The 16360-nt window shown below is 35.6% G+C and overlaps 1 protein-coding gene across 8 annotated transcripts in view; it reads right to left on the bottom strand.

The window, feature by feature from the left end:
• LOC126965388 (prolyl 4-hydroxylase subunit alpha-1-like) overlaps positions 1–16360 on the bottom strand; it is a 213086-nt gene that overhangs the window by 28701 nt on the left and 168025 nt on the right. For 2 of the 8 annotated variants that reach the window (XM_050808974.1, XM_050808973.1), the window contains exons 3-4: positions 15680–15825; positions 14822–14978 (exon numbers count right to left, since the gene is read on the bottom strand). The exons of 1 other annotated variant lie outside the window; for it this stretch is intronic. In XM_050808974.1, coding sequence (XP_050664931.1) covers positions 14822–14978; positions 15680–15825 — 303 coding nt within the window. Of the gene's footprint in view, positions 1–1042; positions 1209–4385; positions 4446–5232; positions 5458–6453; positions 6608–7628; positions 7751–8130; positions 8271–10134; positions 10317–14821; positions 14979–15679; positions 15826–16360 lie in introns of all 8 variants that reach the window. 5 more of the 8 variants (XM_050808981.1, XM_050808983.1, XM_050808982.1 and 2 more) reach the window with 5 other exon arrangements.

Raw genomic sequence — 16360 nt, 5'->3', positions numbered from 1 at the left:
ATAAGTCGAGGTGCGTACGACAACACTCAAGCAGCGAGTGTTGGAACGTACACTAGAAAATGAGTGTACACAAATGAAAGATATTATCACACAATTAAAAGCTGACTTGAACGTTAGAGAGCAGGAGAGCATGATGAATGATATTCAAATTTCTGGATTGCCTGAACATCAAGGAGAAAGTATTATTCATTTGTGCCAACTCGTCGCGAAGAAAATAGGGACCACGCTTGATATACAAGACATTGTGAGCGCCGAACGCGTGGGCCCGCGTCGTCATTTAACGTCAACAGGCGGTGATAATGATAAGCCGCGCCCGAGGCCCGTGGTCGTCCGACTGTCCAGGAGGGCACTGCGCGACGACGTCCTTCAGTCAGCACACGTGCGGCGGAACATCGATTCGTCGGGCATCACAGATGGTATACCTACCCGTATATATATAAATGAACGTCTGACTTATTTCAATCGACAGTTATTCCATAAGGCAAAAGAGGAAGAACTGGTAAGTAACCCGGACGAGTCTGGCCCGATTGTGCTGACGTCATAAGATAGCAGCGAGACTCTCCCACATTCAAAAAGCCCGTAGTCGCCTTTTACGACACCCTTGGACTACCCTATTGTTTTTACGCCCCGGGGAAGCAATAGGCGAAATGCACACTATGACAATCTGTCATCAAGTTCTCGATTTAACAGGACCGTTTGTCAAGCCGCATTTTTAGACATGTCAAAACGCTCTGTTATCCGATATCGATAAGATTCTTCCACCTCTGGACCAACCTAAATATATTACGGGTGATAAGAATGTTTAAATCAAATGTAAGTAGGTGGAGTGCGAAGAACGTGCCGACCTTAGTTTGTAAACTACCCCATTACCTGTTTAAACCCCAAGGATTAAATAAAAAACCAGACAACCAGTCGAGCTACCCTACGAAGTAGAAAATAAATACGTTTTAGAAAAAAATGCACTATTAAAAGCGAATATTGGTAGAAATAATAATAAATTAAAAAAAATCACACCGAGACAATTCAAAATAGATGGTCTTACCCCATTTGGAGCCAAGCAGTACGGGGCAAGCAGCGTGTAACGTGGCCAAGTCTCCTTCTCCGGAGCGGTGAAGGTTCATCCAGACCAGGGCAGCACCTTTGACTGGGAACACGCTCACACCAATATCTACGAAAACGGTCGCGCCACCTTGTGCCACGTCAGTCATCTGTACATTATAATATACACTCTGTTTCCCGACATGTAGTAATAAAACTTTAGGCTTAAGATCTAAAGTAACTAATAATATAGAAAAGCTGGTAATTTTTGGTTGGTATGGTTTTTTTGTGATTGCCGAAGTGAGAAACTTTATTTTTTTTTGTATTTGATCACATCTGGGTGCTTTATTTTAAATTTGTGAAACATTATCGAAAACTACAGTACTAACCCATGTTTCTTAACAAATTGATATAGGAATTACTGCTCTCGGTCTAATAGTTTAAAAGTTATTGTTGATCTAATATACACCTTTACTTGAGCGCGCAAGCGCTGGCAAGCGACCCAACTACTGTGTTGTGTTGTGTGTGAGCGGATACTGAACATTTTGATAGGGAGTAAGAAAGAGCCAAAGATTGGATCTAATTTCATTTCATTTCATTTCATTTTCATTTCAGCAGGAACATTTGTATTTAGAAATCCCAGAAATCTGGCGGTAATTAAATACATATTGGTGGCAATTATTTTTGACCAATCAGTTTATCATCTATCATCGCCACCCAGACGTTAATTGGAAACCTCGTGCTGAAACGACGCAGGTCTTGTTGTTAGTGGGTTTTCTTGCAGCGTGTGTAAATTGCAAAAAGTTGTTATCCCCGTTCTTTATCGTATCAATTATCGAGTTTTCAATTACCTTAATACATCTATATCTATATATTATATATAAGAGATTTCCACGTTATAATCACTCATCACGATATCTCTGGAGCCATTAAAGCTAAAGACTTGAAATTTGGTAGGAATATTCTTCTCACCGAGTAGTGGTCAGCTAAGAATTTACGGATAACGGATTTTACGAATTTACATCCGCAAGAGTTTTTTTTATTATGAAAAGAACAACGTTTGTCGGGTCAGCTAGTCACTAACAGTCGTATACATCGCGATCTAAAAATTAAAACGGTTGTTGATGAATTTAAACTTTTACGACTAGCATACACAAAACGAATTTATAAGCATCCTATTAACAGATAAATTGAAGACTACTAGGTATTAAAATACTGTCATGAAATACTCAGTGGCGGATTATGCTTATTGCCACCCTAGACCCTGTCTGATATGCCGCGAAAAATAGAGCACTCTCTATTTTTCTCTAGAGAGTGCTCTATTTTTCTTCAAATATAATTATTAAATAATGCATTTTTTTTTATTAAACTCTAGCATAACAAATAATAATACGCATTTTTTTTTTCAAATTGTAATGAATTGCTCAATTTGTAAATCTCTTCTTCCTGGCTTTTGTCTGAGCAAAAGCATCGACTATGTCATCGTAATCAATTTCTTAAACTAGTTGAGCTTCAATAGACAGTAATGCCAAAGCATTACTGTCTATTGAAGTTATATAGGTTATAGTAAAGTTATATATATATGAGTTAAAGTTATAGTATAATAATATTAAGTAGAATTAAGTGAACTAAGTAATGTATGAAGGATTTAAATTAAAGATTTCTATATAAATCGCTTATTTTATTATTTATTATTAAGTCTATCTTGGCCCATACTTGAGCGTAAATAACATTTAACCCTTTTCAAGGTGGAATAAAATCTTTCTATGTGTTTCAACATATATTCACTTCAGTTTGATAAAATTTTCATAAATTTATTGAAATTTAAGAATATACCATTTTTGCACTTAAAAAAATATTGTTTCTTTTTTCGATTAAAATAAAAATTAAATTTTCTTTTTTTTTACTTATTTTCTTTTTTTTAAATTTCATATGGAATAAATAGGATTTATTTTGTATGAGAGAATTTACTTCTATTAACAAAAAAAAGTATTGAATTTCAATTGAATGCCAAATGTTAATTTATACATAATATTTACGTCTAACACCGAAATTAAAATAATAAATCTGGATACCGGTTGACCCTACAATTTTTCGCTATTTTCCGAACTCTTTGAGCTCGGAATACAATTTCGGCTTCGGCTCAGCGGCATTCGTTGCAATTTTTAATGCACAAAAAATTTTATTTTGAAATCGGTTGGTTGCGATATTTCAAAGTTATTTCAAGAAAAAGGAAAATATTTTTGTTTCAATTTTCATTTTTTGAATATCTTTGAAATCGTTCGATCGATTGACACAACAAAAAATAATAAGATCTAAGTCTTGGTTAACCCTTTCGAACGCCGTGTCGCGGGTCTCAATCAGTTGATTCTTTCTTGAGATATGGTACGACAAAAATTTTGTATACACACGGGCGGGACGTCATGCTAAAACTACTCAGAATAGCTTCCTAGGACCTCAAAATATGCAGATCCTAAGAAAACAAGATATTTGAAAATCGAGGTGAAAACTATAACTTCCTTATTTTTGTTTTGAAACTCTTCGATTTTCAAAAAAGCGGATTATTCAAAACCAATAAGCAATTTCAAATGCTTTATATACTTAAGAGTATTAAGAATATATCTGTAAGAGTAATCTCATCAAAGATAGATAAGAGAAAAGTTTCATGTCAAGTCAATAAAAATATGAATTATATTATAGTCGAAAAAAAAGCAGAGCCAATTTAAAAATTAGTCTTCGGGTCTTAAATTTTAACGTTCTGAAAATTTTGCCGCCCCCTCAAATCGTGCCGCCCTAGGCACGGGCCTCACGGGCCTATGCGTTAATCCAACACTGGAAATACTACGTACTTGCTAGGTTTTTCACTGGATTAAGGCTCCATATATCCTAGTACTATACTTATATTTGCTCATAAGCGTGTGCAATTCGGGTGATCGAACTAGTTTACGTTCTACATACTTTAAGCGCGTCGCTCAGAGATCGAGTACGTATCGCCCATTGGTGAATATCGAGCGGCTAATGTCAGCGGCCGGTATATCGCCCGTCCGGTCAGCAGGTACTTAAGACTGGGGACAACAGGTCTATCTAGACGTAATGTGACATAGGGCTGCCACATAAGAATAATACATGACATTTTAGAAAAAATTTGGCATTGATTTGAAAGCAGAGAATATCGTCTGTCTCTTAAGACGCATTTACTCTTCGATTCGATTTCATGAGATGTGTCGATTTTATATATGCTATTCTATTGTTGCAACGACCCTCTCTTTATACACATTCCTAATATTATATAGATCCTTTCCATATGGCAGCTAAAATAAATGATGAAATGTATAGATTAAACTTACATAAAACAGAACTGTTGCAATCCTGTTTCCAATTTCTTTTCTGAAAGAAAGTTCACCGGGCTGCAAACAGAGTAATTTAAAATAATATAGTTAGTTTCAGACAGACAGACACAGTATTATTGACTTTCGATATTATTCGACCGTCAAAGTAAAAGTAATTGTCGTACAATAAACATCAAGGCTCACAATCATGCTCAATAATTGTCTGAAGTAAAATTCTGCCTACGCGTCTATTAGGTAGAGTTTTCATTCAGTTGTGTTTCGACCGCACTTTGAATACAACGCCACGCAATGTCAAAGTGTTGAGCGAAAAATCTTTTATGAGATGCCACGCGATACTCACTCTTATTTTAGTAGGTATTGTTTGTAGGTATTGTTTGTATAAGGCTGTGAATGCAATGCTACATATAATGATGCAAAATCGAATATTTCGCTCTGTCACCAGAGACTTTGTCCGAGACTTCTGCCTGTAATAATTCTACAAAGTAGATATGCAAAGGAAAGTTTCAAGCAAAACTCGTGAGATTAATGCCAGAATACGAAGAGAAGGCGGCGGTGATCACTTAACACAAGGTACGTACCGTAAGACCCGTACGTTCGTTTTTCCTCCTTTTCTATAAAAAAAATAATACCTATTTAAAAAGCAATGACGCTCCATACATATAGACATATGACGTCATACTAAAACAAAGCCGATTTATGGAACATGGAAAATTACACCATAATAAGCATCGACTGCTATATCCAAACATTGACGCATTTACTTTTGCCGTTCCGCTATCAGACTACGAATGATATGTCTTTATATGTGTATCGAATGTCACTGGTAAATAGTGTAAGGAAGTACCCTATCGAAGTCATAGTGTTTTGTATAGTGTCCTCCGATGCCGTAGTTTGCGACCTGAAGCGGCTCTGAAGACTTCATGTCGAGGTTCGTGAAGTCCGAGACCCTGCGAGACACGCGCGCTATACTGGGAGACTCATCATCATACAGCCACCCAGTTTTGCTGATGCGAAAATGGGCCGGTTTCACCCCAACTTTTTTCGTGTCGTGCACTACCGCGCGGTAGAACTACAAGAAAAATAATGAATGCAATGTAAGTACTAATTGATTAATTTACACAATATACCTTATGACTGTACACGAATGCTTTTCATGCCACCAATAAATTTAAGAGTATGAGTCTCTTATCATCATCATGGATAATTTAATGGTTGAAATAAAACACACTTTGAAAGAAAATAGTCGATATCAGTCTCTCTGTCGTGAACACGGCCGTGTGTTTTTTTCGTGTTTTTCGGCCGTTGTCGTTGAGCGTATTATTTTTAACGATGCAGAACTATTAAAGACTAGGTGAACCAGTTAATACTCAGGTGTACTTATTCATGTTAGGCTAAACTTGTTCAGCCTAGGCTAATAAGGTTTGTACAAAGGCCGATAAGAGAAACTGGTTTAACCTAGTTTGTACCGATTTTTATTTATATTCGATACCGAACGGGTGAAATAATTAGTTTTGATTGCTGATCGCAACAATTATCATTATTGGGTCAGGTAAGAAATTAACAAAAGTTTTGCCACTATCTTTGTTTTGTCAAAGTCGCTTGTAATGTGGCCGGTAAAATTAAGTACAGTTTAACCCTAAAAAGACACAAGTTTGCGTTCCCTGCTTATTTGGCGTTCTTGGTCGTATCCACTCGATTCGAGATCACTATGAGCTCAGAGGAGAGATAACTAGTCCTAGTTATATCCCCTGTGAGCTCATCCGCTGAACACCTTTCAAATGCGATAGCTGCTGGTAGTTGTAGTCAGTCTGCTACAAACCCCAAACCCGGATTCCTAGCGTATATTAAATACTAGTGATTTAAAAAAGCAATTGTGTGATTTTATGAAACCAGGACGCAAATAAAACTTTGTTTCACAAAATAACATATATAACACAGCATAATATTTTAATAATAATATTTTACCACTGGGAGGCTCCTTTGCACAGGAATCCGGCTAGACTAAGGGTACCACAACTACACTAGAATTAAATACAATAGCTCTATTCCTCAATAAGGTGAGTACCTTAGGTGTAGCCAGTTTTTTAATAATATTAATTTCATTGTCACTCAACACGTCGTAATAGAAGACAATATCCGGGTCTCTGTACAGATATTCCATCTTGATGGCCGCGTACCGTAAGAACGGGTGTTCTCCTGTCAAGTATTGGCATGTTAAGCTGAAAACAAACATAACGTTTCTACCTTTGTCATGATTCCTTCGTAAACAACTTGATTATATCCATAACAATATGTTAAAAATGTCTATTAGTTGCTACTCTCTCGGAGTTAATAATTATAGGAATGCTGAAAACCAGGGTACTGGCGCCACGCCAGTGCATTGTATAACTGAGTCAGCCCCATTCAGTAACAATCATTCCCGTACAATACTTATTTTTTTCTTTTTTTTAGTAATGACCTGTATTATTAAATTATACTTATAAAGTTAAATGTATTAGAAAATGTTCTAGGACAAATCCGAATGGGCAACATTCTGGTTAGTTGTCTAATAACTGTGTGGTCATGGTTTGTTATGAATAAAGTTATATTCTATTCTTTCTATATCTTCTAGATATTTTGAGATACCTAATGATGTTTAATAATGTGTAGATATCTAATTGGAAGTAATTGTGATCCAATAAAAGCTATCTGATGGAAGAGCAAATTTCAAAAACTCGCATCAGCTATCGCTTACTTAGCACGAACAACGGACTACGCAGTCAAATACAATAAATTGCCTCAATTCAATGGTGCTTGTGAAAAATGGCTCCCCTCTAAGTTGAGCTCACTCTTTACAGCAGAAAATCCAAAGGAAGTATTGTCAGGACTTGTAGTGAGAAGCATAAGAGTCAGGATTGACAGAAGGAATATGTTGTTTTGTATAAAAGCAATGAAAATCAAAACAAATCTGCATGTTTGCAAGTAAAATAAGTATCTAAGAAACCAATAAAGCACAGAAGAAGTCACTTTAGTGAAATGAACTTGAAACAAAGTTGACTATCAAACAGAAAATCTCTCTATAAAATTCAGGCATTCCTATCAAAGAGGGGTTTTTTATCTCATTACATCAAAATAGAAGATGAAAGAAGAAGAACACTAGAAGAATTAAATATATTACAGTGCATTAGGCAATTCTTCAGAAGCTAAATATAACACGTAATATATAAATTGAGTGTAGTTTAGTACTAGAACAATAAATACCTTTTAGCCATGCTTGGGAGTAACTTAATTTCCCCTCGGCAAAGTTTCTGATAAATTTTCTTTTCAATATCGTAGGCAGTAGAAATGTTCTCAATTTCTTCATTTAATTTTTCCCCAATATCCTGTACACAAATTATATCAAATTATTTAGCCAATCGGAAGACCTTAAGTGTTAGGTTATACGAGTTACGATGCCAAGTCTCTTCTTCTTTTCATTTCAGTGCCTCAGCAATTTATGAATTCTAGTGCAGAAGGCAATGAGAATGACGAATAAAACTACCAGAAAAGACTCTATCACCTACGATTACTAACCCTCACACTTGATTATTCGTCCTTTTCAGCAAAATCTTATGGAATTTAAACTTCTAGGGATTTAAACATCACCTGCCACATAGCATAGACTCTTTCACAGTATATACAAAGCAACGTCTTATTGATTTCTTTCAGTATTGTATTCTTTTTTGTGTGGTCTTAGTGGTGGTGGTTAAAAAAATTAATTTACCCCACGACGGCTACGTTTCAAAGCTTCCTCTTGTTCAGCAATCAACTTGTGGTAATATGGTATGTTATCACCAGCTCGCTCATTATTCGGATTCACTATCAATAGTTTCTTTGTCCACTCCAATGCGCTCTTTATGTCACCTGAAGGCAGATATTATGAACACAGCAATTTTTTATATTATTAAACCATTTTATACCCATAATTATTTTTGTTCTTTTATGGCCAGATCATCGATCGCAGATCGGTTAGTGGTCGCTAGCACTAGCCATCCGTCCTTCGAACTATATGCCCTGCCCACTGCCATTTCATTTCCGTAATAATTTGGGCTATGTTAGTGACTTTGGTTCTTCTACGGTTCTCATCATTTCTGATCCGATCTCGCAGAGAAACTACGAGCCCCTCTCCATTGCCTTCAGAGCGACCATGAGATTTCTCATCAGGCCCATAGTAAGCGACCACGTATGCGTACCGTAAGTCATCACTGGCAACACACACTGGTTGAAAACCTTCATCTTCAGACTATGGTATTTGGGATGAGAAGATTTTGCGGAGCTACCCGAACACTGCCCATTCGAGTTGGATGTGACGAGTGCCTACTCGTACTCATCAACAATTTCGAGTGTATAGTTACCAACTGTTATGGGAGTAGGTGCGACATCGATATTAGACTTGATGTTCATCTTGTCCATGTTCATTTTCAGACCTACTCCTTGGGAAGCTGTAATGAGTAATGAGCTTAAGTGTTCCATGGTGAGACCATGGAACACTTAAGCCATATGCTTGATGGCGTCATGATTACGATATCATGTGCGAATCGAAAGTGACTGATATATTCGCCGATGATATTAATGCCCAGCCCGTTCCAGTCCAGAATCTTCAAGACATCTTTCAATGCAGCGGTGAACAGCTTTGGCGATATGACATCGCCTTGTATTACTCCCCGCTGCAGTCGGATAGGCTTCGAGATCAAGTTGCACTTTATCACCCACTTGTGAAGCTTGCTACGAGTTATGAGCGTACCTGTTGTCATTTTGTTTTAATTGTGAAAATTTTAAATTGGAACAATATTTATATCCAGAACAACGTCCACGAGTTTTTAGATGTTTACTAGATCTGTCGAAGGTATGTAACACGGTATATTATGATATCCTTTGCAAAAAGCTGAAACTATGCCTGTGTGTTTGCACTTATAGTGTCATGAAGCATAGTTTTTCTAGCCAGAGAACAATACTGTCTTTTTAAATCCTTATGGAAGTTCACTACATAACGTGGAGCAATTTAAATAATATTAGGCATATGGCTTCCTCTGATTTGAAAGATGATACGTCGATAAGAATTGTACGTAATTTTGTTTGGTGTTTCATTTTACTTGAGAAATCTGTGGATAGCACGCAAAAATAGTAGTACCTTGCGTAAGAAGCGCTGGCGGATCTAACGCGGTTCTGCACTGTGTCAGGTTTGTTTACTGAGGCGTCTGCGGATTGCATTTAATAACAGCAAAAAATCGGTGTACACCGTAGTATGAGTCCGAAAGATTCGTTTTTCAGTCCCAAGCTAAAGTTATATTGCTGACAAAATCAATAATCGGTATCTAAACTACTGTAGTCTGGTTCATTTTGATTACCAATCGTTCCTTTCTTAGAAAAAATAGATTTTAGGTAGAACTTTGGATTCAAGCGCATACTTGCCATAGCTCTGTTAGCAAGCCACGTTACGCCCTACCCGCTGTCGTCATCACCGCATCCCTATACCCCGCAGGCGAGGACTCTTTTATCCAGTTTGCCTGTAATGATATTGATGGAAACTGGTATTTGACAGTCCATTAAGACCAGCAACATGCAGACGAAATGGCAAATGACTAATATTGTTGTAACGAGTTCGTGAAGTCCATGTTGAACATCTTCCTTCAGTATGTTGCTGTCAAACTAAATTTCATCATTATCGTTTGAGTGGTTATTTTCACGTTTATGACATCGGTATTGATATAATATCAGTATAACTTACCTAACAAATAATTTGTGAATGCGATGTAGTCAAAAATATTCTCTTCAGTAAAGTAATAACTGATTTGCACCAATTCATATTTACGAAAGGCCACAGTCATCCATTCGAGAGCGTCTTTGTAATTTTTTTCATTGTATAGAGTCTTACCCAGCTCGTAACAGTCACCCGCGGTCAATGGTGTACTAAAAAAATCATCATTTAAAGGAATGAAAAAAAATTGTATTGAGGGGGTATGTAATGCAGAAAGTACGATGTCTGAAAGTTAATGAAGTATATAGTTGGAAGTCTTGACTTAAGTGTATATTATACGATTAGATAATTGTACGTTTTTCAACAATGGGATACCAATGGCTTATTAGCACAAGAATTCTGCCACTCTGCCATAAAACACTACTGTGCAAGAATAAATGTGTTTTGGTTGGAAGGTGGCCGTAGGTAGTGAAATTACTGGGCTAGTAAGACTTAATATCTAATGTGGCAATTGTGATGCCGCACACAGTTTTGGTTTCAATAAATTTTGGGCTCCTGAGTGGAACTATAATGAAGTTGTAACACAATCTGATGCTTCTAGCGTTTGGCAGAAAATCAGAATGCTTGCAGGCTGTGTTACTTATCATTCCAGAAGCCTTATTGAAGATATTAACAGTAACGTTGTGGAACAATTTAATGCCGTCGTGGGCAAACTAGTTGGTGGTAAACTGGTAGTGTCTGGTCACTACTAGCCCATCAGAGAAAATCTACCACACTTGGTAGATTTTCTCTGATGGGCTAGGTAAAAATTTTAGCGAGATAATAAGTGTCTATTTAAAACAACCTACATATAACACATGTTTGCCTGGTGCTAGGTTATATCACTTAATAGAAAATATAAAAACAATAAATTTGGACTCAACATCTACAGTTATTATACTATACGGTGATAGCATTTCTGTCACAAAAAAAGTGATCACTTATTTAAACAATACTTTGATGGAACTTCATACAGGTTGTAGGTTTATTGTTTGTAACATGCCATATGCAAGAAAGTAGAAAGTAGATATACTAGTACACTTTTTTACAATAAAATGTAAATTTATTAATTGACCTAAATAAGTTGATTAAATCATATATATTGACAAAAGATAGAATGTATCTATCTCTTTTTTATAGGAGACATATTTCTAAGTTTTATTAGCATACAATATTCAAATTGACCCAGGTACCACAAGGGTATCTACTTCGGCCAATATATTGGTAGAACAATCAAAAGTTTTGAATGTATTTTTAATTTAAACAATTACCAGGTTGGTAGCTTGTTCACGAGAACCGCTGCAATTCATGGAGGTTCATTAATTTTACTGAAGAAAAAGTTAAAGTAAATAAAAATCGAAATGGTAGTGTCTGCATGTCTATTGAGCGGATAATTGAGCTAGCCTCAATTGAATTAGAGCAATTCATTGTTGTGTCTGTTTATAGACCACCCTGTGCTAACTTTGAACTTTTTGAGAAAGTTTTGGATGAAGTTTTATTCAAAATCACAAAATCAAATAAAAAACTGCTTGTATTTGGAGACTTTAATATAAATATTTTAGAAAATAGTGCTTTGAGTATTTAATCTATTTAAATCATACAACTTATCCAATATGTTCATGGAACCCACAAGAATAACTTCTACTAGTGCCACATGTATTGATATTATTTTTACAAATGTGAGGGCTACTAGTAAAAACATAATTAGTAAATTAGATTCGGACCACTGTGATCAGTTAATTCAGTTTGAATCTTTAAAACCCAATATAACTAAACACAAAACTTTTGTGCCAGTTACATCAGACCGCATAAAAAGAGTGAGGGACACCCTTGTTAGAGACCTCCCATTTTTACATAATACATTAAAACAAAATGAAATGTATAATTTATTCTTTAATAAGTTCTATAATTTAATAAATTCTATTTTCACTCCTAAATCGGTCCTCAAAACTGATGCAATAGTTTTTAGCGAGTGGGCAACAGTTGATTTACACAAAAACAGGCAAAAATTTTATGATTTATATGCGGAGTGACAATATAACTGTAGTGATGTATAGTATATACGAAATAAAATAATCAATAGTTCTAACGTGATAAAAATGACTTGGAAAATAATAAATGAAGAAGCCGGAAGGGTGACCCATAAAATATCCGAGTTAAATTTAAACTTTGATAACAGGTCTGTAAAGTCGAATTGCGAAGTTGCAAAAATTTTCGAAACATTCTTTACAGATATACCTATTACCACTACAAATTCGTTGAACTCATCACCAGACTCCGCTCTTTCACTATTGAAAGATAACATTTTTGAATATGATAAAATCTTTAAATTTGATCATGTTTCTGGCTCTGATGTAATAAAAGCTTTTAAATCAATTAATAATAAGGCGACAAATGATCTCTGGGGCATATCAGTTAAACTTGTCCAGTCTTTGATTGATATTATTGCGCCAGATTTAGCTATAATATTTAACAATTGTATAGAATATGGTGACTTTCCTGACCTAATGAAACATAGTAAAGTAGTTCCACTGTTTAAATCAGGTTGTACCAGTGACCCTACTAATTATAGACCAATATCTGTACTACCCACTTTTAGTAAAATTTTTGAAAAGTTAATTTTAAATCAATTGCTTCGTCATTTTTTCCATAATAATTTATTGCACTCCAAACAGTTTGGTTTCACCCAGGGTCGTTCAACTACCGATGCTGGTATTGACTTGATACATAATATATTTGAAGCCTGGGAGGAGTCTCGTGATGCACTTGGCGTCTTTTGTGACTTATCCAAGGCGATTGTGTTGAACACGAAACATTTGTTAGAAAACTTCACCATTACGGTATTAAAAATAAAGCATTGGACTTAATGACATCCTATTTAAATTGTAGACTACAAAAGGTGGATATCAATGGAAAGCGGTCCTCTGGATCAACAGTTAAAATGGGGGCTCCACAGGGCTCGATTTTAGGATCTTTTCTATTCCTTATTTATATAAATGATCTCCCTTATATTGCAAAGGATAAATATCAAATAGTGTTGTTTGCTGATGATACATCACTCATGTTTAAAATACACCATTGCATACCAAATTTTGATGTTGTTAACAATGCTTTAACTAAAGTTGTACATTGGTTTGAAGCTAATTACTTGCGAAAAAAATGCATTAAATTTACTTTACCTAATGTTCAGCAAGTGTCAATCGATATGCAGCTTAAAAACGAGAAATTAGATATAGTTGATACAGCTGTTTTCTGCTGCATACGCAGTAAAGAAGATTCGTTCCTTAACAGACATTGAAACTGCAATATTGGTTTATTTTAGTTACTTTCACAGTATTATGTCATATGGTATATTATTATGGGGTAATGCTGCTGATATTTATTCTATTTTAGTGCTGCAGAAAAGAGCTGTTCGGGCAAATTATGGTATGGGACCAAGAGAGTCGCTTAGATTTAAATTTAAAATTTTAAAATTGTGACTGTTTCTAACCAATATATATATATGAAAATTTAGTGAATGTTCATAAAAATGGCAATATATTTCAAAAGGTATATGAAAAACATAATATTAATACTAGAAACAAAAATAAACTGTTTATGCCCACTTCTAGGCTTAGTAAACTCGACAAGTCATTTATCGGTAATTGCGTTAGATTTTATAATACGCTTCCTGATAACATAATGGAAATGTCCCTCAACAAGTTCAAAGCCAATATTAAACATAAACTTATGGAAAAATCGTTTTACAATTTAAAGGATTATTTAGATGATAAGAAAGCATGGGTATAAATTGCTCTAAAAGATTTGAGCTTTAGTTACCCTTAATTAAATATATATACGTATTTATAATTATGAATAATTTTTGAAAAATGAATAATTTATACTTAAAGCAAAATGGTCAAATTGTAAGTAGAGGTGTTTAGTGAGTGTTGTTGAATATATTTTAGATGAACATTCTTGTTTTTTGTTATTTGGTTGAGTTCCTGTGATAGTTTTCATCATGCTCGCTTAAATGTCACTGCTTGTGGCGGTGACGTGGGACGGGTCGTTCCCTTCCCTAAAATATGATCGAGGGAGGTGATGGCTGGCCCATGCATCATGCTCGTGAACGGGCGCTGCTTGCGGTGGCAGGATGATCCTGTAGTCGGAAACTCTACCTCATGGTTTTAAAATTTAATTTTTTTTAAATTATATTTTTTATAATTGCTAATAAAATGGTTGATAAATACCTTTATTTATTTACGGTGTGTGTGGATTGATGCATCTACTGTACCATGGCCTAGTATTATTGTTGATGCAGTAGTAGTCGGCCGTGACTGAACTCAATAGCTCTTGTTTTTACGTATTAATTTACATTTTTTGTGAGTATTTGTAATTTGAGTATTATTGCTGCATCACTTTACATATATAGTAACTGAAATGATTTGTGAGTGAGTGATTGTCACAAAGAGTTTCTTGCAACTTCTTCTTATTAAAGTTCAACACTCAAAGGAGGTGGATATAAAAAGAAAAGTAATTTCCTTGACCTGCCTGAATAAGGTGGTTAATAGCCTAATAATAGCCTAATAATAGGTTATAAGCCACATATCCAAGGATATTCTGTAAGTGTAGTTAAAGTTACCGTTAAAGCTTTAACATAGAGCGAATAAATAATGTAAGTAGCAGTTTTAATACCCACCTGTACGTTACTCCCTTCAATTTCCCCTCAGCTAGTTCATCTACTTCCAGCTCGTAGGTTTGTTGCAGCCGGCTGAGAGCGACGGCGGCTCCTGTTAGATCTTCCTGCGTTGGATATATCGCGTCATTATGACTAAATGTTACGTTGTTAATGTATTCTGTAAACATACATTTATTTCCTCAACTCATTGTCTAAACCGACATTGTTTCTTGTACTGTCCCGAAGAGAGATATATTTGGAATGAGCTTGCTTGCACATTTACAACATGGGTACGAGTACCTTCAAAAGAAACAGCAACCTGGATATAATGGCACTAACCGGCAACGGTACTACGCTTCCTCTTGTGTTACTAGAAAGTGCGGTGGAGAGTCTTACTAACGAACAGGTAACTTGAAATTATTTTTTCCTCCTAAAATATGACAGAACACTTTCTTCGAGTGGGGAAGAGCGTTTGAGGGAGGCCCGAAATTTGTTGTTTTCTGGATGTTTGATTGTGAAGGTGTGGAAGCTCGTGGGTGAATTAAGGATAACTTGAGAAACTATAAGGAGAAGCGCCTGTGTTACACACAATCAAAAGCATTTGCTACATCTAGATTAACTCCCAGATTTCAATACCTTCGCCTAGCTCTTATGTGTTAGGTACATCAGTAGATCGCTCGCCGACCGACCATGGTAAAACTCGCACTGTCTTTGAGTAGCAGGGAACCCTCGAATGCTTTCCATAATTTCAGATAGCAGGTAGGCATAGCATTTGGACTGTAGTTGGTCAGATCCTAACTGTCACATTTTTAGGAAAAAACGTTCTGGATTTTTGAGCCAACAATTCAGTAATAATTTATTTAATTATTTCTACGATACCTGCTCCAATTTTAATCTTCGTCTCAATCTCTTTCAGATCGTAAGTGAGCCTCTTGATCAGAGTGAACGCGTTTATCGGGTTGCCGACGTAGTTGACAGGATCTTCCGTTGCTTTCTTCTGTTCTCCCTTGAATATGGCCAAATACCTGAAAAGAGTAAAACAGAAATAGAATTTTTAATAGACATATAATTTTAATAGAGAAATTTTTATTTATTTAATATTCATCATTTTCAATATATCGTACCTTTAAAAAAGTATACCTAATATTACTGTTTTTTCATATTTCTATAGATACTTATTTAACACGGGTTATTTAGCTATTTTCGAGGGAAAGCGTGGAAGTATCATGTAGAAATTTACGTCGAATACTAAAGTCTGTGGCTTCTTGATGTTGTTAAATTATTGTTAAGTAAAGTAAAGATTTAACATAAACCCAATCAATAGATACCGCTTTAAAAGACTTATTCAAATTTGGGATACATTTGAATACTAAGGAAAATCAAAGTTGAATAAAAAAGTCGGCAAGTAAGAAAACCTCAGCGCAAGAAAAGGAAATCGTTGTTAATGTATCATAATAATGTTTATTCATTCGGCAAAAAGTACTTAAAAACTAGGGGCAGGTCTCCCATGTAGGTTATCACGGGCTACTATCCGCAACTCGAAGACTATGGCGCGCCTAT

This window comes from Leptidea sinapis, chromosome 7 (assembly GCF_905404315.1).
Source record: "Leptidea sinapis chromosome 7, ilLepSina1.1, whole genome shotgun sequence".
NCBI lineage: Eukaryota > Metazoa > Arthropoda > Insecta > Lepidoptera > Pieridae > Leptidea > Leptidea sinapis.
Note: the sequence above shows the minus strand (reverse complement) of the source record. Positions and strands in the feature narration are given on the sequence as shown.